Source organism: Anastrepha obliqua, chromosome 1 (genome assembly GCF_027943255.1).
Source record: "Anastrepha obliqua isolate idAnaObli1 chromosome 1, idAnaObli1_1.0, whole genome shotgun sequence".
NCBI lineage: Eukaryota > Metazoa > Arthropoda > Insecta > Diptera > Tephritidae > Anastrepha > Anastrepha obliqua.
In genome coordinates, this window is record NC_072892.1 from 82,975,873 (window position 1) to 83,001,122 (window position 25,250).

The window sequence follows — 25,250 nt, forward strand, 5'->3', positions numbered from 1 at the left end:
TTATTATGTTAGAAATAGTTTTCGGTTTAAATAAGATATTTATAATAACTGTTGCTCACTTTTTCCTATTGTATCTAGAATTATTTACAATGGACCGACTGAGTCACCTCATTGATGTCCGGTATCCACGCAATTTTCCGTTTGATATTTTGATCAACAAATCACTCTTACGGTCGTTTTATGACTGATTGACGACTATTGCATGTGTAACAACCCAGTGAGATAACGGCAAACGATGCCGAAAATAGATACATATGTAAAAACACTTTGATGACAGGCGAGAGAAACACTTGTTTTGTTTTTGTATTTTGTGTTTCTGTTTTCTTTGGTGGATTCAAAAACTTTACCATTAACAAGTACTGGTAACTATGTAAGTTAATGAAATAATTTTGAAAGGCTCTTCACAGGCGCTCCAATAAGGACATATAGGACATATGATAAATTCTTGCCGTTGAAATATTTGAATGAGAGAAAGTTAGTTTTGTGACAGCCTTGGGATGGTCTCATTTTGATTTCAGCGCAATTTTGTGCACTAGGTTTTTAAAAGAGGAGAAATATATATCATGGATTGTATGATAGGTAGGAAAAGAACTTTGTGCTTATTTTTTTCTATTATGAGGAACAGTGATGCTCATCACTTGTCGTTGTCTAAAATTATATATAAGATGGCGCATAATAGACAGCGCAGCGTACAAACCGGCAAGCAATGAAGCGCATAAAGGTAAACAACAAATCTAACACTCAAATTTTTTTTTGTTATTCAGTAAAGAAGTTATTCAAAACCCGAATTTTGCGGTACTTTGTACGTGAATTGTACGAAGCATGCCCCAGAGGATTGATGCTCCAAAAACAGGGTGGACATACTAAATACAGGGTGGCTGATGAATTTTGCTACATTAAGAAACTCAAATAACTTTTTTTTTAGTGTATGGAACTCATTTTTTTTTTTTTTTCAAGTTGAAGGTCATTAAATTTTATTAAATGTAGCTTAACTAGTTTTAAAAATAATTGAATTTAAATGCCCCCCATGCTCGTTGACACAAGTGCGGCATCTTAGTAAAAAGTTGTTCATTGCTGCTTTGAGAGTTGCGACAGGAATAGCCGCAATTGTTGCCCGAATGGATTGTTTTAGTTCATCCAAATTTGTTGGCTTTGTTTTATAAACTTCTTGTTTACATAAACCCCACAAGAAAAAGTCAGGTGCAGTAAGGTCAGGCGACCTGGGCGGCCAACGAAATTCGGAGTTTCTTGAAATCAGTTTATTGGGAAATTTTCGTCGCAACTCTGTCATAACAGTCTGGGCTATGTGAGACGTTGCCCCATCTTGTTGAAACCACACAGAGTTGAAAGGAATTCTCTTTCGGCGTAGTTCTGGATAGAAAAATTCTTTCAGCATTTTCAAATAACGGTCTCCAGTAACCGTAACGGTGTGACCATTTTCTTCAAAAAAAAGGCCCAACAATACAGCGTGAAGAAACCGCACACCACACTGTCACGCGAAGAGGATGCAATTCCGTCTCGTGGAGTATCTGTGGGTTAGAAGTACTCCATATTCGACAATTTTGTTTGTTCACATTGCCGTTTAAATCGAAATGGGCCTCATCAGACATGAAAAGGCAGTTTAACATGTTTTGGTCTTCTTCCACCATTTGCAGGATCTTCTGGCAAAATTCCAAGCGAATCGGCAAGTCTGCTGCATTCAGTTTGTTAACCATTTGAATTTTGTAGGGAAATAAGTCTAAATCTTTGTGCATTATTGTTTGCAAAGACTGTCGGCTGACACCAAGTTGAGCAGATAAGCTTCTTGTTGAAACCCTTGGATTGCTTTGTATAGCTGCAGCTACAGCAGCGATCGTTTCCTCCGTCCGAACTGGTGGGTTTCGATGATAAAGCCTTCTTGCGACTGTTCCTTGCTCAGCAAAATTATTCGCCAGTCTCATTATGGTCCATCTGCTCGGGGGATCGCTGCCAAACATCCGCCTGTACTCTCTCTGTACCAAAACTACGGACTCCAGTGCGTGATAGCGGCGGACTATCCAAATTCTTGTTTGCGTGTCCCAGTTATCCATTTTAATAAATTTTAAAGATCAATCTGCAAATTAAAACAAAAATGGAACAGATAACTTAAAAAGAAAAAAAGTTATTCAATTTTTTTTTGGTAGCGGCTTTCATCAGCCACCCTGTATTAATGTTTTTATCACTAATTCCTTGGATTTGCACTGATTTATTAATAAAAGATCATTTCTTCACTTTTTAAAACAAAAAAATCCGTAATAAATGGACTGCTTAATACTTTTGATTCTATATTTTCTATTTTTTATATTATAAATATTTATATTATACTTATTTTATATCTTTTACTTATTATATTTTTTTTTCGAAAAAAATCCTTTAAACTCAACAATTTTTTAAAAACAGTTATAAATATTCCTAGGTGCACTAATATCTACATAGTACATACGATATTTGTTGTGTTTGTGTTTACTCACGTACCCAAGTTCAGAAATATTACCGTAGAGAGTATTATAAAAGGAGCTGACTTTCCAATTAAATCATAGAGTATGCTACCAAAAGGATACCCAAGCAAAACACCCAAGGCTATGCTACCCAAAATGATGCCCATCACTTTAGAGCGGCGCTCCTCCTCTGGATAGTGCTGCAACATAAAATAAGATTATAAATATGTCTACTAACCAATAAAATAAACTTCTCATGCATATAGCCTTGTGTGTAAGTACTTGCCTGTGCCACCAAACTCATGCCACACACGCCAATGCATGCCGAGCCGACACCTTGTATAGAGCGCGCAATCAATAGTTCAATATATGTCTCACCCACAGAGAAAACTATGCATGATAAAAAGATACAAAAACAAAAAAAAAGGAATTTTTTCAATGTCCAAAATTAACTTTACCAATATTCACACATACCCAATGAAGATAAGAGTAGCAGAAATGTGCCTGCCACAATAGGCAATCGGTAACCAACTTTGGCAGTCATATTGCCGACAATTGGATTGAATATTAACTGAACTAAAGCCTTCATCGATAGTAGTATACCAATTGAGCTATTTTCACTGGTCAAGTTATCATATGTGCGTCTATCCGTACTTTTACCGACCTGATTGATGTCACTGACAGTGGTGGTTCTAGTCGTCGTTGTGACGGAATTTGGGGCAATACTAACATCCTTAACATTCGCTTCAATGAGCTCTTTTTGTATGCCGCTGGCGCCTGCGGTATTTCCGGTGGTTGAGCTTTTCGTCATTGTTCCAGCTGTTGCGCCTCCCGTACCTGCGTTAATGTAGCGCAATTGCTTGTGCTCAGCGGGCGCAAATATAGCTTTATCGTCGCTATGCAGCAACGTAAAATTCACCATTGATTTTCCGGGTATCGGATGTTTCGTCATGATTGTTTGTATGGGTTGTTGTGCACCATCAACATAACGATAAGCTAAGCTGGGTGATGATATAAAAGAACTGGCGATACCAACACTGAGAGCAGCGGTTGTAGCATTATAACTGTTGAACGCCTCCAACTGAGTGTGCGGTGTCCTGTTATTTATAGTCGCAAGATAATCGGGCAATATGGGCACTGAGTGAAGATTGAGTGTGAGTTTCAGTGTGTTTTTCAAAAATAACTTTAAAACAATTGTGAGACAAGGCAATAAATATGATAAAGGAATTTAACTCTAGAGCACTAAGGCTATTTTTTATATGTAAATACTAAATGTTAGTGAATTCGACTAAAATGTATTTAACATTGAGTTTTGCTGTTATTTATATACATATATATATATTGCATCAGCCATTAACAAAAGTTGTATATATTTGCTATTTTGAAAGGTTCTAAAGATAATAAAATAAAATGTGTGTATTTTTTAAAAATATGTTTATTAGGAATAGTTTTTTGGGATCGGATGTAAAATAAAAAAATAAATAAATACATGCAAAAAAAAAAAACAAAATAGCAAATAGCAAATACAAAATTTATTGAAATCAAAGCAAAATAAATTAAAAAAGCATATAATGTTTAATCAAATAATACATCATTTTCCGAGAAATTTTACGTCCTCCAAAAATGTAAATTTGTTTTTATTACACTTGGTACTTGTTGACTTGGTCATTCGGGACTTATTCTCATACAATCTATATATATAAAAGAAATTCATGTTAGTTACACTACTTATAACTCGAGAACGGCTGAACCGATTTGGCTGAAAATTGGTGGAGAGGTAGCCCAGAACCAGGAGACGGACATATCATACTTTTTATCCCATTCGAACGCGCTTCCGTGAAGTCACTGTAGTATAACAAAAACGCATCTGATATGGAATAACAAAACGCAAATGACAGCTAAACGTAGTTTTGTCTATGGTTAAGTAGAAAATTTTGTCAGAAATATATAATCACAGTAATTTGTATTCTATTTGAATCATCATTATCAATGCTGCGACCAAGACAATCGAATCTTTCCCGACAAAGCCGTAATGCAAGAAGGATACGAAACATTGCGAATGAAACGACTGAAGAAGCACAAGGGATTGCCCGTGAAGAGCGCCGCGTTAGTATGGCTCGACTTTGTGCTTCTCAATCATAAGAGGAAAGCGAGGCAGCACGTGAAACGGCCCGGTTGCCGCGTTAGTATGGCCCGACTTTGTGCTTCTCAATCACAAGAGCAAAGCGAGGCAGCCCGTGAAACGGCTCGGTTTTCAATGCGAAATCGTCGAGCGAATAACAGAGATCAACAAGTAGGTCATTTTCGACGCACAAGAAGAGAATTATCAAGTGCTGATTTGAATCGAGCAGCGTTTCGATATGATTGCAACACTGATTACTGCTTGCATCCTAGCGTTCGCATTGGGCCAATGAACGTTGTTTGCGAGTATTGTGGCGCATTGAAGTTTTCCGGAGAAGCGCCCGGATTGTGCTGCCTTAGTGGAAGAGTGAAGTTGCCATTATTGACTCCGCCACCTGAGCCATTGCATTCATTGCTTTGTGGCGAAACACCAGAATCACGTCATTTTATTGCAAACACTGAAAAATACAATGGTTGCTTCCAAATGACCTCATTTGGGGCAGACATTATCGAAGAACGAGGATTTAATTCGACATTCAAGGTATTTATTGATTTATTTTTGAACTTACTATAATTATTCATACGTATTATGTTTGCTGAGTATAAAAAAAGTGTTTATAAATAAAAAAACTGACTTTGCCTGCGGAACAAAGTTAGTCGGGCCAGCTAGTTGTCTATAAAGCTTTCTCGAAACTCATGTTTCCATTCTGAAATAATAAAAACACAAAAAACATAAACTTTCACCTCCAAACATATTACTAAGTTCGCGTTTCATGTGAAATGGCTGTCAAAATCCATACAAATTGCATTGCCCTGAAATATGCGTGAAATTATGTATGTATCTATCTCACGGCAAAGCATGGTAGTACGCCGTGAAAACTCCGCGGAATATGATGCAAGCAATATTTTTCCATATCTATTTAAAATGCACATGCCATTTAAAATTGAGCGAAAACTGGCAGTTCGTTCGTTCTGCGAAAACTTGTATTTTTAAGCGAAACGTCTTCGCAAAGAGTGTAATTAAATCTTCTTTATATTTTTTTGTGTCACATATAGGTATGTGTATTAATTTGTTTAAAAATACTTTTCTTAAATTTCTAAAAATTTGCCAATTGCTTCTGGGGCGACGCTCATAAATTTGACGTTTCTTCTCATTTGCCAATCAATGTTGCTGGCGAAATTTCACGGCTGTGAAGTTAACTCGCTAAAAAGATTTCTCGACTAACATGCGCTTCACAAGATGCGTTTGAAAAATATAGCATTTGTTTGGAAGCATTTAATGCGCATTATTAGGGCCGCGTTTATATAGGTAAACATTTGTTGCTTTAACCCGTTACTTGTGATGCTCGTGCTCTATCAACACCGTTAGTGTTCTCGTTCTTCTCAAAAACTAACAACACCAAAAGAGAATTCGCAATGTTGACGCAACAAAAGTCTGCCTGTATGAACACGTCCTAATTAAACTCTCTTGGAATGAAGTTGAAGGGCATTGCAAATAGTGAGTTATGACAATTTTATGAGGTATACCCTTACTCGATTGCTCGATAACTTTGCTGTTGCTTTCAGAGGAAAATTTTTCGTCAAGTGAAGCACTGAAGTCACGAATCGAAGGCGATTTGTGTTAATCAAATCGACTAACATTAAGCATTGCATATCTATAAATCTGAATACATAGAATTGTATGTAAAATGTGTACACAGAAAAAATTGGAAAAGCGCATGAAGTTTACATATTTTAAACATACATAAGAGTATATTTTAAGCTAATGACGTTTGCTTTTATTTTTATTTATTAAAACAATAAACTTAGTATACTACCAAAGTTACACAACAAAACCACAAACTGGGACAGCTTTAGAAAGATGGTTGACAACCCGCTAATCATCATAAGATACCGTCTTGCTAGTGATTTTGGCGCAATAACTACTTCGCATTTCTTTTTTCCATGTAAACAAATCATAGAAAATTTTACATGGCACATATACTATACGAGTCCATTTCCCTATACGATTTAATGAAGGCGGCATAAACGTCTTCTGCGGTTGGCAGAGTAATTATGTCGATGTCGTCAACATACGCTGACTCCTTTGTGCGCTAAGATGGTACCCCAGTCAATAATTTCTTCAGCTCAAATTATCCTCTTCAACATGATATTAAAGGAATTTCATGATAAAGAGTCATCTTCAGTAGCTGGTATTGCATAAGTTCTTCAATTATTTCAACTTCAGACCCAATTTTATAGGCTTTTTACGTGCTGTTGAAAGTGGACTTAAAGGTGACAATGAAATGAAGAGTGGCGATCCTTTTTTACAAGTATTTTCTCATAAACACCTGGCCGATGGTAGCTTTACCAGATTTAAAGCCACATGGATCAGGTGCAAATAGTTTATGCTTTCAGATAATATGATTTATAAGACGTTATATGACAAATTAAGAAGACTGAAGCAGTTCGCAGTATCACCTTTCTTACTTAATGGGCAGTACGGTGGCGTGGGATCTTCTAAAAATAATTCTAATAATTCATCTTTATTATACTGGCTGTCCAATAAGTTTTGCGCTTCGATAAGAAAGAGGAGAACTCACATAGTTTTTGCTCCCACTGCCTGCACTGACGTCAATGCGAAAAAAGAAATTAAGGTAAAAGGAGGTTTTTCCTCAAGCAATTCAAGACCGTTGGCGATTGAAAATTGTGTGAAATCATCAGTTGGACAAATATCATTATTATCAAAAACGTACTCGTAGTTCTGTTCGTAAGCGTTCTCATAACCATATATAATCCCATACCCATAATATTTAAGTACTTTGCTTCCTGTGGATTTCGCGTATCACGCACGATAAAAGCTCCTTAACACGTTCACGCCGGCGCGTACCACCGGTGGCCCGCACAAGTCTGCTTTATGGGGCGGCGTGTACCACCGGTGGCCCGCACAAGATTGCGTCATCTGGCAGCGTGTACCACCAATGGTACTTTATTAGACGGTACCTATGAGATGAGAAGCCATAAACGACTAGCCTTATGAAAAAATTTCGTTTTATAACCTGCAATCGCTTCCGATAGAGCGAAAAGATGTAAACATTGCCGTCTCTGGGCGAAGACCATGAATAACAGCGCTGGCGTGAACGTGTTAAGCAATATTAGTGAGGATAATTATATGGAAATTTGGTGGATTGGGTTAGTTCCTTTACTATGCATTTAACCTAAGTTTGCATATCTACGGCATGATCTCAAAGTTGTATTGGCGAGTTGTCAAATTTGGATTCGAAGGAAAAGAGAATAAATTTCGCTCATACGCCGGTTTTTTGTAGCCATTAGTATAACCAGTCTAATCAGTACTTTTCTTTTTGAGATATTCTTGATAAAATTCCCAAATATAATATCTGTAAGCCACTTGTTATTCTTGTAAGCGCCAAATTAGATATTTTCTTTCTTCCTCAAATCGGTGTCGAAGATATAATCACCTCCAGTTTATATATTATGTAGATTGCGTCAAGACAGACTCACTTCCCACTTAAGGGAAATAACAAATTGACTACTGGCTTGAGAACACGTGGACAATGATCTTAACAGATGACGAAAACGCACAAATTTAGCTCTAATCTGATTTTTATTACAAGTGATTATTCGATACCATCTTGGTATCGGTATTTACAATTATTTCTGGTATCGTAACAAAGAATCGGATACAGAACAAATATTGGTGGAAAGTATCGCGTTTATTCGAGTATGGAATAAAAAATGTATTTGTTCTTTTTTAATTTTATTATTGGCAGAAACTCATTTTTCATGGTTTGTTTGAAGATTACAAATGGATATGCACAAAAATTTTTATATTTAGCATAAATCGTCCTCGCTAGAAAGCAAGTTCTTTAATATTTGCCTGAAAGACGGTTTCTTTTCCGTGTGGCATTGGTTCTTCGTATATATTACATTGTCTGCCTTCGAGAAAAGTCTATCGCAGTGACTCAACTTTCCGAGCTCAATTATATTCAGAATTTACAAGAAAAGTAAACTTTAAAAAATAATGGCAAATTGAAACTTACATTGCCTACTTTGACATGATGGAATGAATTTATGCTGAATAATAGTTATACCCGAATGGATAAATAATTGGAATTGGTGCTTGAGGAACATTTCTTTTTCTCTAACCATCTATATCGGGGCTTTTTAGCTGCATGAGAACTATCAGTATGCATGGCCATGGTTTGACCAGCTGAGAATAGCAAACTGTGTTAACATACAGGGTGGCGCACGAATCGTGCTACAAAAACAAAACGTAATAACTTTTTTTCTGTGTGAGTAATCGGCTTTTTTTTTTATTTTGCAGATTAGTATTTAGATTTACAAAAAATGGAGGCTTGGGATACCGAAAAGAGGATTTGGATAGTGCAGCGGTACCATGCTTTGCAGTCCATCATTTCCGTCCAAAGGGAATTTAGGCGGGAGTTTGGCGGCACTCCCCCGAGCAGATGGACCATTATGAGGCTGGTGAACATGTTTGCTGAATCTGGAAGCATCGCACGCAGACCGTACCATCGAGATCCCCATGTTCGGGTCGAAGCCACAATCGCGGCTGTAGCATCGTCAATTCAGGCAAATCCAAGAGTTTCGACTCGTAACTAGTCGGCGCAAATTGGAGTTAGCAGACGGTCATTGCAGCGGATAGTTCATGATGACTTAAACTTGTTTCCGTACAAAGTTCAAATCACAAGCAAATTAAACCCTCTGGATTTGCCTATTCGCCTGGAATTTTGCCAAAAAATTATTGAAATGGCCGAAGAACACAACAACTTCATAAATTGCTTGTTTATGTCTGATGAGGCCCATTTTGATCTAAACGGCAATGTAAACAAGCAAAATTGCCGTATATGGAGTCAATCAAATCCGCAAATACTCCATGAGATGGAACTACACCCAGAACGAGTCACAGTGTGGTGCGCAGTTTCATCAAGGTGCATTGTCGGGCCATACTTCTTCGAAGAAAACGGTGTAACAGCGACTGTAAATGGGGACCGTTATTTAAACATGTTGAAGGAGTTTTTTTATCCAGAACTGCGGCGAAGACGAATCCCTTTTAACAGCATTTGGTTCCAGCAAGATGGAGCAACTGCACATATAGCCAGACCGGTTATGGAGGAGCTCCAACGAAAATTTAGAAATAAATTGATATCCAGAAATTCCACTTTCCGCTGGCCCCCAAGGTCACCTGACCTCACTGCACCAGATTTTTTTTTATGGGGTTATCTCAAACAAGGGGTGTATAAAGCAAAACCAAGTAATTTGACTGAATTGAAGCAGTCCATCACAACAATAATTGAGGCGATCCCGACTTCAAACCTTCAGTGCGCAATGAACAGTTTTCTCATCAGGTGTCGCATATGCGTGAATGAGCATGGAGGTCATTTACGTTCTATTATTTTCAAACTAATTAGTTACATAAAATAAAATTGAATTATCTATACAATAAAAAAACAAAAAGTTAAATACATTGATTAGAAAAAAGTTATTACGTTTTGTTTTTGTAGCACGATTCGTGCGCCACCCTGTGTTTGTTTAGTAAGGTTTGCCAAGTCATCATGAATGGTTTAATGCCAAAACAACGCTCCAAATTGTGGGAATTTATTTCGAAAAAAAAATCTGTTTGCACACTTCATAGAGCGAAGCGTTGAAGAAGAAACAGAAATGTCGATTCGTAATCGTTCTCAACTTGTTGGCCCTTATCCTTCGACTACGTGGAAACTTTTACGTAAGGTTCTTGGCTTAGTATTTTAGTTTGTGCACGAATTGAAGCCAAATGACCGTCCAAATGACCAATATAGGTATACGCCCATAGTTGTAAACAACCGGAAACTATCTTCCACTTCCTTTGTGAATGCCCTATGCAAGGCGAGAATGTTACCCCTTGGCAAGCCGCCTTTTGAAAACCTTGAAGAGCTAGCCGGCATAGACGTAAACAACCGTATAAGGTTTCTCAATCGCGATGGAATAATCATATAACTTGTTGGTATCGAAGATGTGGCAATAAAATAGTGCGATTCTTGGCGAATCGCTAATTGGATTCTTGGTGAATCACCACTGTAACCAGCCATCTACCCGACTATCATAAAAAAATCAGTAAACAACATTTCTGTTTTGTATTATCGTTTTACCTTCTCAAGCTCTTAAAAAAGCATCCCATACAATTTAAATAAGGCAGATCCACGCCACTTTCTAAATATATATTAAGAAATTAAAAAAATATGGCGCCACAAATATTGCTTCAAGTGCCATTGGAGTGGGGTTGGCTGATTGAACATTTTACGACGGCCTGCTGCAAAGTTTTACGTCAATTATATTACAAAAAGAAGCCTAAAGGAAGAAACAACTCGGGCTATACTCTTATAAAACTGCAGCAATTATTAGATTGCAGTGCGAAGAAATTGTATGAAAATAGTGATTTTAATCCACATATCCAGCAAATGGAAAGAGTCGAGGGTTAACTTCAGCGTATCAAGGCGGGGCAGATATCTCAGCTTCACAGCAAGGGACCACAGATCCACAAGTCTACATTGTTTTCAATTAAAAATACTGAACAACACTTCAAAACCAAAAAACAAAAATTGGATAATAGAACTGCACAACAGATACTCATTTCTGTGTGAGCTCGGAACAACTCAACAAGCACTTTCAACAATATTATCATTACACATTTTTTCAATTATTGTCAGTTATAAGGCCACAAATTACGGTTCTTTGACTTTTGACACACACACATGCATATTTCACTGATTCTAACCCAAGTACGAGCATTAGCAGTTGAATTAGACTAAGTATGATATAGGCATGCCCATAAATAGCATAAATATTTATTTATTTAATTTTTTTAATTAATTTTAAATTTTTTTTGTATTATTAACAAAAGGACATATTTTTGTATGAATAACACCGATAATATCCTACCAATCACAGTTAGCAGTACATTATCCAGTAGCAACGCGAAGTAAACAATAACTGCAATTACGCAACGATTTGTATTTCCGAAATTCGGTGTGGAGGACCTCCTTTCGTCACCCGCAGCATTCAGCACGGATGCTGTGCGCACAACGCTTTCATGCACGCGATCGCTGTTAATTTCCTCAACTTGTTGTTCGGACATATTGGTTTATATTCTAAATTGCAGCGCTTTTATTCTTAGAAAAACCATGCAAGTGAATCCACTTCGCTGTTGAACTCACCACACACACAAACACTTCGAATAATAAATACACACCCCCGCACACACGTTAATTGCCAACCTGCATTTTGATTGAGTTTGCGTCTCTGAATGCTACCATATGTTTAGCGAAAAATCCACTGCACACTAAACTCATTCACGAAAAACAACAAACACTAACTAGTAACGCAATTAACACACAATTATTACAGCAAAATTGTCGGTCGGAAGTGAAAAGATACGCGCGCTTATCCTTCTATGCTTGGTGTTCAACAGGTGCCACCGTTGCAGCCGATGACGAACAATTGAAAAGCTTCGACACTTTGCCGAGTCATTTTATAGTCACAAACATGTTGCTTATTGGCGCTGTTGATGCAGGCTGTCGTCACTCTTTTTGTGTTCAATCGGGTGTGCTTTTTATCCTTTTCATCCATTGACATCCCATGTCGCTGTAGCAACGACAAGCGCTGGGGGAAATGGAAACAAAATTGGAGCAATAGCAATATAGGCACTATGACATTCAATGGATATACATACGACTATTTATGTACTTCTACATGCATATATACATACTTACATACATACACACTTTTGTGTAAGCTTGGTCGCATGTTCACACATCGAGTTGCTTGCAAAATTGGCAGTAGAACATGGCTCTGAGGTCTGCCGCAACCTTGCTCTAGAGTCTAGACCCTCATCCTCTATCGAATTCATTGCTTATGGTAACACTGTCTTGTATGTTTGTTTGACTGAGGTTTGACAAAAATGTAGCTGCTTATAAACACTCCATCGCACTTTTCATCTGTGTTCTGGCCAACAAGGCAGATAAGTTGCATGCCGCCAGACGCATAACCCTACATTTATATATATATACATACATTGCTATGTACATTTACAAGTACACACCCTCTAGGAAAATTCACTACTTTCAAACTAGTAGGGTTCTAGCAAATTTGTAATCGTAAATACTAGCGTTCGTAATTTTTCTATATAAACCCTTGCTGGCTTTTATATGGCGATGTTCTAAGAAAAATCAATTTTTCTAATAATCATAATGCTTAAACCGAAATTTTACATACTGGTGCTGCTGCTTAAAATATATGTAGTTAATAGAGTTGTACCATTTAGGAGATCATAGGTTGAGTTCTTTAAAAAGGCAAACAAATTTTCATTATTCATCAAATGTGATTTCATTCAACTGGCTGCCTCGACTAGTTGCGCAGTTTTTGAAGTCCTTGGTAACGGTTTCTGGCCCTATCTCACGAACAGTTTGCCCAATGCACGCCCTAAGCACCTGAATCGTTAACACCAGTCCTTCACGGCATAACACGAGAAAAGTCTAACGACGTCAAATTGCAGCTCCGAGGTGTGCAATTGGCCGAGACGAGCTTGACGTTCAAAAGATCGAGTTTGGCATAGATTGATTGTATCCTATTGGTACCAAAGACTGTCCAAGTCCATGCCGTTAATTTATATATATGTATATAATTGGCGCGTACACCCTTTCTGGGTATTTCGCCGAGCACCTCCTCCTATTTGTGGTGTGCGTCTTGATGTTGTTCCACAAATGGAGGGGCAGTTACAGTTTCAAGCCGACTCCGAACGGCAGATATTTTTATGAGGAACTTTTTCATGGCAGAAATACAATCGCAGGTTTGCCATTGCCTGCCGAGGGGGGCCGCTATTAGAAAAATGTTTTTCTTAATTTTGTTGTTTCACCGAGATTCGATCCTACCCTCCCTCCGTGAGTTCCGAATGGTAGTCACGCACCAACACATTCGGCTACGGCGGCCGCCTGTTAATTTGCGGTCATAAAAAATCGTTTGACAGGCTTCTGTAGCGATTATCTTTGAGCGAATCGGTGTTTCTAGCAAAAGGCCAATCATGCCGCGCTTTAAAATCTGCGCTACCTTTCACTCTCTGAAGATAAATTGGTCACTCGACGATCACGTGCGCTTTTTCTAATCCCCTGATATGGCCCTTTTTCTTGTTAACATAGCCGCTGAGATGAAAATGCTCTTCGTAAGAAAATATTATGCTTAAGCTACACAACATTGACTTTGATTTTTCTACCAAAAATTTATATAAAAGCGTGCAGAAACTTAAAAAAACAAGCTATCCTGTTCGATTCCCCATATCCGAAACAGGGTGAAACCGACCTCTTCGCTCATGCAATTATAGAATATTTTCTAAGAAGAATAAAGATTTATTAGTTTTTGTTTTAAAACATTGAGGTAGATAAGTTTAATAAAATATTTTTGTTTTTTAAACTCGTGTCAATATTTTTCCATCCCGACTCGAGCAATTAAATCAATGTATCTGAAGCCGTAGATGGCCACAGTCAAGTCACAGTGCCATGTGCGAGAAGGTCGATTTTGTATTTTTACTCGCATCAAAACCAGTGAATACTCGTACTTAGTTTACAATTGGCAAAAAAAGTAATACTAGTGGCGATCCAGACACGTTTTTCTCTAGTGAATGCTTTTCCGGCATGGTCGATCTGTACATACCTATTTCCACTTGCGCACAATGGATCACAGTTGGCTACGCGTGTTTTTTTTCTTCAACTTTTTATTGGCAATTTTTCAGTTCATTTAATTTTTAAATTCGTTGCCTTAGATAGAAATAAATCAGGATGTATGTATGAAGAAGTTATTTAAGATATGTAAAAAAAGTCTTTAAACTGCTAATGATAGAATGAAAATTAGTACTATCGCTGAATTGAGTTGTATTGACTTTCAACATATTCCTTATTATCATTAGCGGGATTTAATAAAAGACATTGAATATCACTTTTGTTATATGGTTGAGCACCCGCCGGGCCAAGGTTGATAAATTTCCAAAAAATCTTTTCACGATTCCGATAGGCTATTTCTTAGAGCAAAGAGCATTTGGAAGCTTTTTTGGTTATTAGCTTGATGCTCTTTAAGATATCCTTTTATCCGGGGATGGAACGGTGGCGGTTGCAAAATATTTTGACATTATTTCGTAACACTTAATAAAATCAGCTCGATATGACCACCTTTTGCTTGTCTATGGCCTTGAGACGGTTCAGAAACGAATTGCAAGCTACCCGAATGTGACTTGATATTTTGGCCCACTCGCAGACAATGGCTTTTTTCAGCGCCTCGAGACTGGTGAATCTTTTAGGTCAGACCTTGCTCTCCAAAATGGCCCAAAGAGAATTCAAATTCGCGTCTGATGTGGGCGTTATGAAGTTCGGAACGTTGTTTTTTAACCATTCTTGGTTCACTCGAACTTTGTGAGACGGTGCCGAGTCCTGTTGAAACGTCCATGGTCTGCCACCGAAATATTTGTCTGCCCATGGCTTCAAAGCAACCTTCAGAATACTTTTCCGATAATATTTCGCATTTACGTTAGCGCCAAGCTCAATGAAAACGATTGGAGAGCGGTAATCTGCGGTTACAGTTTCCAAAACCATTACCTGTGGCGGATGCTGCCTCGTGGTGACCAATCGATGACTCAAATTCTCGTATGAACGGTCGGTCAAATAAACCCTATCGTTTTAGGAGTTTACGAATTGCTCAATTTGAAAAATTTTCTCGTCAGAAAACACATTGTTCGAAAATTGACCGCTTTCGGCCAAGAGAAGCAACTCCTTCGTTCTCTCAAATCTGACTTGCTGCTGCTTTGGTGTGACTTCATACGCCTTTTGGATCTTGTAAGGCTTGACTTTGATTTCGCTCAAGTCGCTTCATCACACTTTGAACCATTTCATGTGACTTTATTTACTTTAAAGTGCTTGAGGTCACGAACAATCGCTGTTTGTGACTTATTCTATCCAAATATAATGCAATCGTTTGAGATCCATTACTGATTGTCTTTTTTTGGACTGTCATTTCTGTCATTTCTTTCGAGCGGTCTGAAGTTGGTTACACTTCGATGGCAAAATGTGTTTATTTGCAGCACTACCGAGCATCCCACTATGGAACGACCAAATACAATACCTGAATATAAATATTGTAAATGCCACCAATTTATTATTTAGATTTCAAATAATATAATGTATAGGTTTTTTTATTTTTTTAAAGTTCGATGAACGTTGTGACAGTTAGCGACTCTTACACAAGAAGCCACCAGCTTCATGTATAATAACAAAAATTTTTTTGCTCAAGCTTGCACAATTTATAGTTAGGACGATTTATATTTCATTACTTGTCATTATAGGATTTCGTGGGCTACTCGTTTCTATGGGCTCTTAATTATTGTATTATTTTTGAATTAAAATATATTTCAATTATTAAATTACAATATTATATTTAAATTATTAAATTTTTAAATTTAAATATATTCATTAAAAATATACTTACATATGTATATAAAGCTTAGCAAAAAGTTTTTTTAATTGAGTTTTCGATATAGGTACCCAACTGCATCAAATCGAATTAGAATAATCAATAGAGAACGGCCGAAGATCGATTTTTAAGATTAAACCGAATCTAACCAACTAAAGCCGAAGCTCGGTCGTTCTCTAATCTGAAATATAAAGATGAATCGCAAATTGTGTTGGTAAGCGCATTACTCAACAACGCATTACTCAAAAAATCGATTTTTTGTTTTTTCGATATTTGGAATGTATAATATCTTAGGAATATACTGTGGAATTTTCATGCGGAAATTCCCAATATTATACCTTCTACAGCCCATCAACTACATAGGTAGAGAGCGGTCCGCGTGCTCCTGTACTTCAAACTTTAAACTCATTTATCTCGAAACGACTTTTTTCCATTAAGTAAGTGAATCAATATGCAAATCAAAAATACATTGAAAATTTAACAGACCCTCAAAGGGGCAATTATGAATTCTTATTCAGTTTGTAGGTTAAGCGTAGAGCAATAAGAACTGATTTACGCACCATGAATTACATTTTTATTATACTTCACTTGATTTGGCTTGACTTCAACTCTGCTTATGCACTCACATTAAAAAATAAAATAGGGCTTAACATTTTTCGTTTAAAGGTGCAGCATTAGATTAAGAAAGAAAGTTGGCTGACTTAGGCGTCCAGAGAAGATCAAGAAAAAATTGAATTTGTATTGTTTAGGGATGTAAGAAAACGTTAAACGAAATAACATTTCGCGATGGGAGCAATGGCTAACATTAAGGTATCAACATCGCATAAATACAATAAATAATTCAAAATAACCAGTTATAGGATTCTGAATGAATGTAGTCAAATGCAAATAAAATAATATTCAGTCTGTTTATTTGTAAAGAACGGTATGAATAGATTTCGGGGGTATTAGGAATAAGATTGAGCCGCGATAGGGATCCGTTATGTGAACATCAACGCTAGCGTAGCCACTAAAATAATAAAGATAAAATAAAAAAAAAATTATCAAGTAACGCCTGTAAACAATCATTGTAAATATAATATATGAATACCTATTAAAGATTACAAGTGCCACGCTGCTGTCTGGCCTCAAGAAAGCAACTGTGTCCACGTTAACATTGGTACGTTCCGCGGCGATACGAACCGAACCTTCTGGTATGAACTTTGAGAAATGGCCCATTGCGTAGAATATCGGTTGTTTGTAAACTTCTATACCATCTATTTGGGGAAAATATTATAAAATTACATTTATTTGTAGTTACATATGTATGTACTCGTATGTATGTATATAGATATTTAGTAAAATTTATAATAATCTTAAAGAAATCCTTACTTGTCATATTCGCAATTACTGGTGCATCGACAAAATTCTTCACATAATTCGGACCACCTTCTTCATCCAGCACAATATTCCAGTCGATCCAACCATTAAAATCATTTTGGAGATCTTGAAGAAAAGCTCGCGCATATTTCTCCCCACGCTCCCAAGAGCCCAAAACCGGTGCCGCTTTTTGCCATGGCTTATCACCAATGCACGATTCACTGGAAATTAATATTCTATCTGGCATCTCCTTTCGAGCGACTTCAATGAATTTCGGTTTGAAAATCTCATCCCAATACCAATGCACCGCCAGACCGCTAAGATAGTCGAGAGAGTCGCTGCGCGAGGCTTTCATCTAAGGAACCATGAGCATAGATGTAAGAAAAATTTGCATTTTCAAAACACATCCCTTTAATAATCCCAAAAGCCATATTTTAACAAACCTGCTTAAACCAGAAGGCGTAAGTGTAGCGTTGGTCATCATTACCAAATATAAGCATGTCTTTGTACTTGGAGCGTATTGTGGGACCAAGATTCTCCGACAACCAAACCGCCTACAAAGCAACAAATAATAATATGAAATCCCTTTACGTGCATATCTACCAATACTAAAGTCTGCTCACCTGCTGGCTTGGAGTCCAACCTAAACTCATGAATTTGATAAGTTTCATAAAAGCTACACCATTTAATGGTTCATTGCCGGTAGATATAGCCCAAATGGGTAAACCACTATCTTCCCATAACTCAAGCCAACGTAAATGATAATCAGCCCATGTCTGGTAGTATTCTTTCTTCAAACGACCCAGTCCAGTCCATGCATTATTGGTTTTCATCCAAGGTGGAGAGCTCCAGGCGGCAGCTTTAATACGCAAATTTTCTACATTCGATACCAGCTTCAAACGTTTAATTTGTTCAATTCTTTTCTCCTCGCGTGGATCTAACTTTGTTATATTGCTCAGAGCGGTATCGTTTTCGGGCAGTTCATTGTATGCCCATGCCTCCAAATCAAAATCGCAACCACCAATTGGGGTACGCATCAAATTGAAACCAATGCCGCTTGACGAGTAAAATGATCTGAAGATGTAATTATTTGTTTAATAGTTAATTTGAATAAATATTGTTGGCATATTTTCATACTTATATAAATGATCTTGCAGTTCTTGTGGCAACTTATCCAGAATATAACTTACGGAGCCCGTAAATGACCCACCGAAGCCAGTAATGTTCTGCAAACGTTTCTCACGATCAACTTTTATCTGCACACTTCGTGTTGCTAAAAGTAGATGATAAAATAAGGCCGTAATATAATAAAAAAAATAGTTAAAAATACTTACTAGCTTGCATAGTGCTGTCCAGTCGCTGATCATAGTCGAGAATGTAATATTTTTTGTAGAGATTAAACAAGCCATTTGTTGTTGCGAAGCGTAGCCCCGACTTTGAAAAAAAAAAAAAGATTATTTTTAAATGGATCCCTGATAATAAGATATATGGTGTATACCTATGAAACCGAAATTTGTTGAGAAAATTACTTCTTAATAAAGTATATACCAAAAGTGATGCCTAGATGTCAATAGCGAATAATTCCTATATACATAGTAACTTTTTTATGCCATCTTTGACATTTGCCAAGTAGACAGATGTACATACAGTTTAACGCGAAAGAACAAAGCGTTAAAATTATTTTAACAATCGTCCGAATGATTTGAAAATTCAAAGGTTGGGGAAAAATTTCAAGAAACCGGTTCTGTCGAGGATGGAAAAAGAACGGGCAGGTAAAGGTTAAAGGTAAAGTCTATGAGAATAAGCCAACAATGAATCCAGAGTTGAAACACAATATTCCGATCGAGATTGCTGAACTCAACGCGATATTGTGTGAGCGATTCCATGAAAATTTTAATTTTCCTATGACGGCCTGAAGACGTGCTCATAGTGTACATTAAAATTATGTAATTTTTCGATTATATAATTGTTAAGAGCCATATTTTAAATAAGAATAGTGAAGTCTGAAAGAATATAAATTTTTCTTTAAAATATTCACATTTTTTATTTCAGGCCGCGACAAAAAATTTGTAGACTTTGGAGCCAATTTGTCCATGATCCCGTGCTACATTGATAAAAACAGTGGTAATCATATGGTAGTCTGACGAAAAAGCCGCAAGGGGTAGTACTTTTCAATTACGAATAGACAAACGGCGGCGTTAATCGGGATTACCGGCTCAGTTAATTCTGAATAAAACTACGAGGATTTAGTGAACAGCTGATTTGCTTATTGGATAGTTTTGTCAGTAAAAGATGGACCGCGGTAACAGTTACGGGTATTAGGTGCCCTGATACTAAGAAATAATTATTTATTTAAAAGTTAACTTAAATTCCAATTTCTCAAACCGCTCCGAAATATCAAAACAATAACAAAACAAAACAATTAATATAGTTCCGAAAGTGTTAGTGCAAACTAATATAGCATTCATCCAATATTTCTTGTTATTCTCTTTAAAAGTATTATGTTTTATTCCCAATAGATATTAACTGTCTTCACCTAATCTGCTTAAATCTCATAATTTCGAAATAGGTCGTTAATCCCAATTAACGCCACAGCCTGTCTAGGCTATAAGTGTGTCTTGCATTGCCTGGGTACGCTTTGCTCAGCGTAACAATGCATTGCAATCAAGGAAACACAGTTTGGGTTGCCTCTTTAGAAAATTTGGTAATTTTTTGAGTAAAAATATTATAATTCAATTTATGTTCCAATTGGTTTTATAAGTTCATACTAGGTTATAAAATTACAAAAACGATTGCGCAGTTTGAAAGCAGAAAACACAATTGCGTTGCAAATACATACAAAGAAAAATGAGTTGGGTTCACAAATGGAGTGCGAACTTTAGCAGTGGTCAAAATCATAAAACAGTTCGAAAAGGTATACCTGTCGTCATTTGTGTGGTTTCACTTGTATTATCATAGTATTGCGTAATATCTGGTATGTACCTTTGTTGATGATACAATAGTGAATAAATATTCTTCGGTGGGCGTTGGATCATCCAGGTAATCACAATAGGTTGCATTGCAAACACATACAAGTCCAGTCTTATATTCTCTCAGGGCGCAAGGGGCACTTGCTTGATCAGAAGGCGCTGCATAAAGAATATCAAAGAAACACTTATCCAAATTGTAAATAAAAATATGAAGAATTATAATATTTTTGAGAGGAAAATGTTTGCATTTTTGATTGATTTTCTTGCCAATAAAAATATCCTTCGACTGTATTCTCTTACCAATAAGGCATGCAATTAGGTTGAGCGCAAATAAGTGCCAACCGTAATTAATTCTCCTTTCCATTTATGTAAGTATTAAATAATTCCCGTTATGTGACTATGCGATTAAGGTGCTTTTTGTATGACTCTCACTAATCAACTGCCAATGCAAATATGCTAAGTTAACTGGTTTTTAACGAAATGGTTCATTGTTCATTTTCGATCTTGATTTCATTTTGTGTACAAGAGTTTGATAAGTAAAAAAGTCAAACTGATGGGTACATAGAATATTAACTAATTCACGTAAACTTTTCCATGGAAAGGGGTGTTCGGTAAGGTATTCGAGTGGCACGCAGTAACGACAAGATCTTTCACACAGCAATAACAATAGCAAGAAAAAATCAATGAATCTATGAGTACCAAAGAGATAAGATATTTGACTTTCTAAATAAATCTGAAATAAATGAATTTTTGACGAATCTTTGAAATAGTGTTGGATGAAGTTGTCTAATGCTAACCTTTCTCTTATAGGTACAGCTCCCTACCCATTCTTTTGACTTTCAGCATGAATGGGACTTTGATTTAACCAAATCTCAAATTTTTTAGATAACGAAATCTAAATAATAAACAGCAGGAGGCTATTACGATTTCATTCAAATGGTGGTTGTATTAAAGTATTAGCTGATTGCATCATAAATACGATTATCGTTGGGTCGATTGGGGAGTTTGATAAACAGGGTGCTTTACTATCCTTAAAGTGGCCGATAACGATAAAGTGATAGTCACGATTATTGCGAATTGCTATGAATGTGAATGGATTAATCAAAATTACTCAACATTTATTTCCATTTGTACAAAGGCACTACTCTTTGCAAACTGTCAGTGTCCATATAACAGATTAGATAAGATTGGATTTGGGGGTGGCTTGAACAAGACCAGAAAGACCATTTACAACACCTGGATCGATTACAGTGGAATAATTAGAGAGATAAGATAGACATTATGTGAATCGTAAGACAGAAAAATTGGTTTGAGGTCACTCTTCCGCAAATCTTTTGGACTCATTGATGGATCTTAAAAGATTCAGAAGAGGAAGATTATGAACTTTATCAATACTCAGTCTGATTCTGCCAAACGCCGAACATTCTCAAGACGGGATAGGCAGCACTGACTAAAGGCGTTGTACCCTGCCATTACACCCATCAATACTGTCAGGTCCCACCTACTAAGTTTTAGGAGAAATGTCGTTCATTTCCTGTTGGGTTCTTTTACAAAGCACTTGACTACTCTGCAGGAACCCAACTTAGACCAACGTTTTTTGCCTAAGAGTACCTCATGAACTCGTCATATTTGAATCGATGCAGAATTGACACCTAGAAAGAGCTCAGGGCCTAGTGGTATGCTTGCAGAGCTAGTTTACCAACCAACTCGTTCACTGTAATATCACAATATCTAGGCACCCAAATAGGATATACTTTGTTGTATCATAGTTTGCAGCTTGACTGTCACTACAAATTCCAATAATAGTACTCCACCCATTTTTCTCTATTAGCCAGTATGCTACATTCAAGATGGCATAGACTTCTGTTAAGAATACCATAGCCATCTGCCCTGTAGCGTAAGATTACGTCTTCGTCTAGCGAAGCTAACGTAAAGCACAAAATTATTCGCTGGCATCGAGTACAGTATCCACCACTCTGACAACTGGTATCATATCTAACAGTGGCCAGTGTTTTCTTCGTTTCCACAGACTGCGTTTAACTTGATCCTTAGCCGCCTTCATTGTTTCTTTGCTAAATTGAAGATCTACACGGCAAAGGTGCTTTAGTACGATGAGTACCTTCCATTAGCTCCAAATTTTCGCTTTTCTGTTAAGTTAAAGCTTAAGGGGTAGTTTTTCAATACTTATAGAACATTCTTAAGCTGAGTGTGAAAATTCACCACAGTTAAACTAGCACTGAAAAATCGGCCGGCATTTAATAGGACAGCAAAGAGGGCATACTTTAAACCGAAACAAAACTTAGGAGGAAGTTGTGGTGTCCTGTGCTTTAACTACCATGTTCACGGGTAATCAAAGGCCAAGTTGGCTTAAATATATGCGAAATAGACGGCAGCGTAGATTAACAGCTTTTCTTACTGACTTATTTTACTTCTTTTACTTTTCTTCAAATACCGCAGTTCTTTATTTTAACCAGCTAAAACTCCGTTTAGGTAGTAGTAGAGCTGGTTCAAAACAAAGGATCAGTTTTTCAGTATTTGGGGTCCGAGATGAGAATTCAAACAAATTAGTAATAGATCGTTGATTTGCCTTTACAAAACCCATGTCAAAAATGTACAATCGCGGAAGATATTGAATAGGACAATTGATTAGTAGCAAGTGGTTCGATGACCTACTCTGTCGACCTATTCAGAATTAAATTGAAAGCAAATACCACTCTGGTCATATTAGAGGATACCAAATTTATAAATAAAATTTTTTAAATTTTCCATTTATCTTCCAAATCTGTGGCGTTCACTTTAAAGCAAATACAATACCAACTCAATTCGAAACCGTTATTAAACTCGATTTCCGAAATTGCCTTAAGTTCACACAGCGATTAGCTAGAAGGGATAAAATATGAGTTGTTTGCAAGAAAAAGTAATTTTTGTTGAATTTAAGAAAATTACGTCCCACAAAAAATTAAATACTTCCACAAATGGAGGGACTTACAGTTTTAAGCCGACTCCGAACGTTTGATTTTTTATGAGAAGCTTTTTCATGGCAGAAATACACTCGGAGGTGTGCCATTGCCTGTCGAGCGGCGACCGCTATTAGAAAAAAAAAGTTTTCTATAATTGTTACTGCTTCATGCACTCCCGAATGGTAGTCACTCACCAACCCATTCGGCTACGGCGGCAAAGATTGCAAAATACTGGCTGTAATTTCATAGTTTACGCGGCTGGCATTGCATTAACAATATATGGAAAGCATCACCAAGTTCTAAGCGAACTATTACAAAACGATCTCTACGTTATGGATAGCTATTGCAGTGAGAGTGAACTGAATGTCAACACCACAGAGACCGAAATACTGATATTCACAAAAATATATAAAATAAGCACTTTCAAGTACATCTCAACAAGAAGCGAAACATGGAAGCCATGCCCAGGAAATATGTACACAAAACAACTAACGGGGCTTAAAACCGGGCGTAGTACACTGATAGTACACCTCGGTTGTGAGAAATATCCTCTTCTGCGAGGCCACTGTTGGATGACTAACGTTGAAAATATTGGCGACGTTTCCAACGAACTGGAAAAGGTGCAGAAAGCAAAATCCATACTTATCATGCATTCCAAGATTCTTGAGACTCTCCTGGAACACCTGCCTTAAGGTATTTGTGGCGAATTCCGGACTAATGTGTAATTCAATCAGATTAACTTCCTTACCTTACCGTGGAAGGATTTCAGATTTGCAATAAGAAACAACAAGAATCTCAGAAAGGTCGCGAGATCCCACGAAGGGTCTTTACCGTCAGTTAAGTAGCTGCCTGTACTACCAGGCTCAGTAGCTATCTGCAGTGATGGCTCAGTACTAAATAAGGTAGTAAAGTTAGTAGTGTCAGCAGTGGTACTTGACCACTTCAGTGTCTTTCAACCAGAGCCTAGCTAAAAAAGACGCGGTATTGTGGGTAAGGGACTCAACGTGGTTGCATAACCGATCACCATCTACTCCATTCTTCTTGGTTGGCACGATAACCGCTTAAGCAATTTTAGTCGAACAGAAAAACAATGCCTCGTATGAGAAAAATACTTTCCCCAATGTGGAGCTATTTTAAATCAGTCGTATAAGTGTATGGTGTCTGCATCCCTGAAGACAGAGAGATTTTTGGAAATTGCATCGCGGGTGAGCTGGCTAGGAGGGGAACTGATCTTAAATCGGTCAACTCCGTCCAGTATGTGGACAAGCTTTGGATCAGGTCGGGTCGCACGGGTCAATAGAACCACGGATCGGAATTGTGACATTATGATATCATTTGTATGTATGTATAGCGTGATTCCGAGAGTGATACAGATTATTAGCAATTCTTTGTGATATGCTAATTTTTTCTTTTATATTTTCCAGATGCTACAGACTTTGGCAAACTTAGTCATGGAGCGACACTCAGTTAAATGATGCGTAAAAGTAATCCAAACGTACCACACCTGTACTAAAACTATACATGTTTCACATCAGGTTTTCCTGTAGGGCACATGAATGGTAACCGTAATTTTTATTGAGTTAAGTGTAGTACTCAATATTAATATTTTGATTGCTAGCAGCTGTGTGATATTTAAATTTGTTTTCGTTTTCTTTACACAACGCTCTTTATTCTAAAGATTTCGCTAAGGAATATCACTTGGTATGAAAATTCATGATGACATCGATTTTTAAGTTCCCACTAGCAAAAGAATTCAGTTCTGAAAATGGTAAGCGAGTAGGTAATAGATTGCGGGGCAAGAAACAAGAAAATTTCATTTTAAAATCGGAATATTATTTGTTTTGGTAGAGATTAAACCACCGTTACGTCAATGATACAAT

General features: G+C 37.1%; 2 protein-coding genes across 2 annotated transcripts in view; both read right to left on the reverse strand.

The window, feature by feature from the left end:
* The window catches only part of LOC129252020 (synaptic vesicular amine transporter), a 28,336-nt gene extending 16,328 nt beyond the window's left edge, over positions 1–12,008 (reverse strand). Inside the window, exons 1-4 of the mRNA XM_054890895.1 lie at positions 11,514–12,008; positions 2,931–3,593; positions 2,743–2,846; positions 2,494–2,656 (exon numbers count right to left, since the gene is read on the reverse strand). Coding sequence (XP_054746870.1) covers positions 2,494–2,656; positions 2,743–2,846; positions 2,931–3,593; positions 11,514–11,709 — 1,126 coding nt within the window. The 5' untranslated portion in view covers positions 11,710–12,008. The remainder of the gene's footprint in view (positions 1–2,493; positions 2,657–2,742; positions 2,847–2,930; positions 3,594–11,513) is intronic.
* Positions 12,009–16,991: 4,983 nt separating this feature from the next.
* On the reverse strand, positions 16,992–20,774 carry LOC129235716 (lysosomal acid glucosylceramidase-like). Its single transcript, XM_054869718.1, has 9 exons — positions 20,711–20,774; positions 20,424–20,569; positions 18,776–19,001; positions 18,579–18,714; positions 18,065–18,515; positions 17,885–17,995; positions 17,454–17,796; positions 17,173–17,338; positions 16,992–17,091 (listed from the first exon to the last, which is right to left on the reverse strand). Exons 1-9 carry the CDS (start codon positions 20,772–20,774, stop codon positions 16,992–16,994), a joined length of 1,743 nt encoding a protein of 580 aa, XP_054725693.1.
* Positions 20,775–25,250: the final 4,476 nt, after the last annotated feature.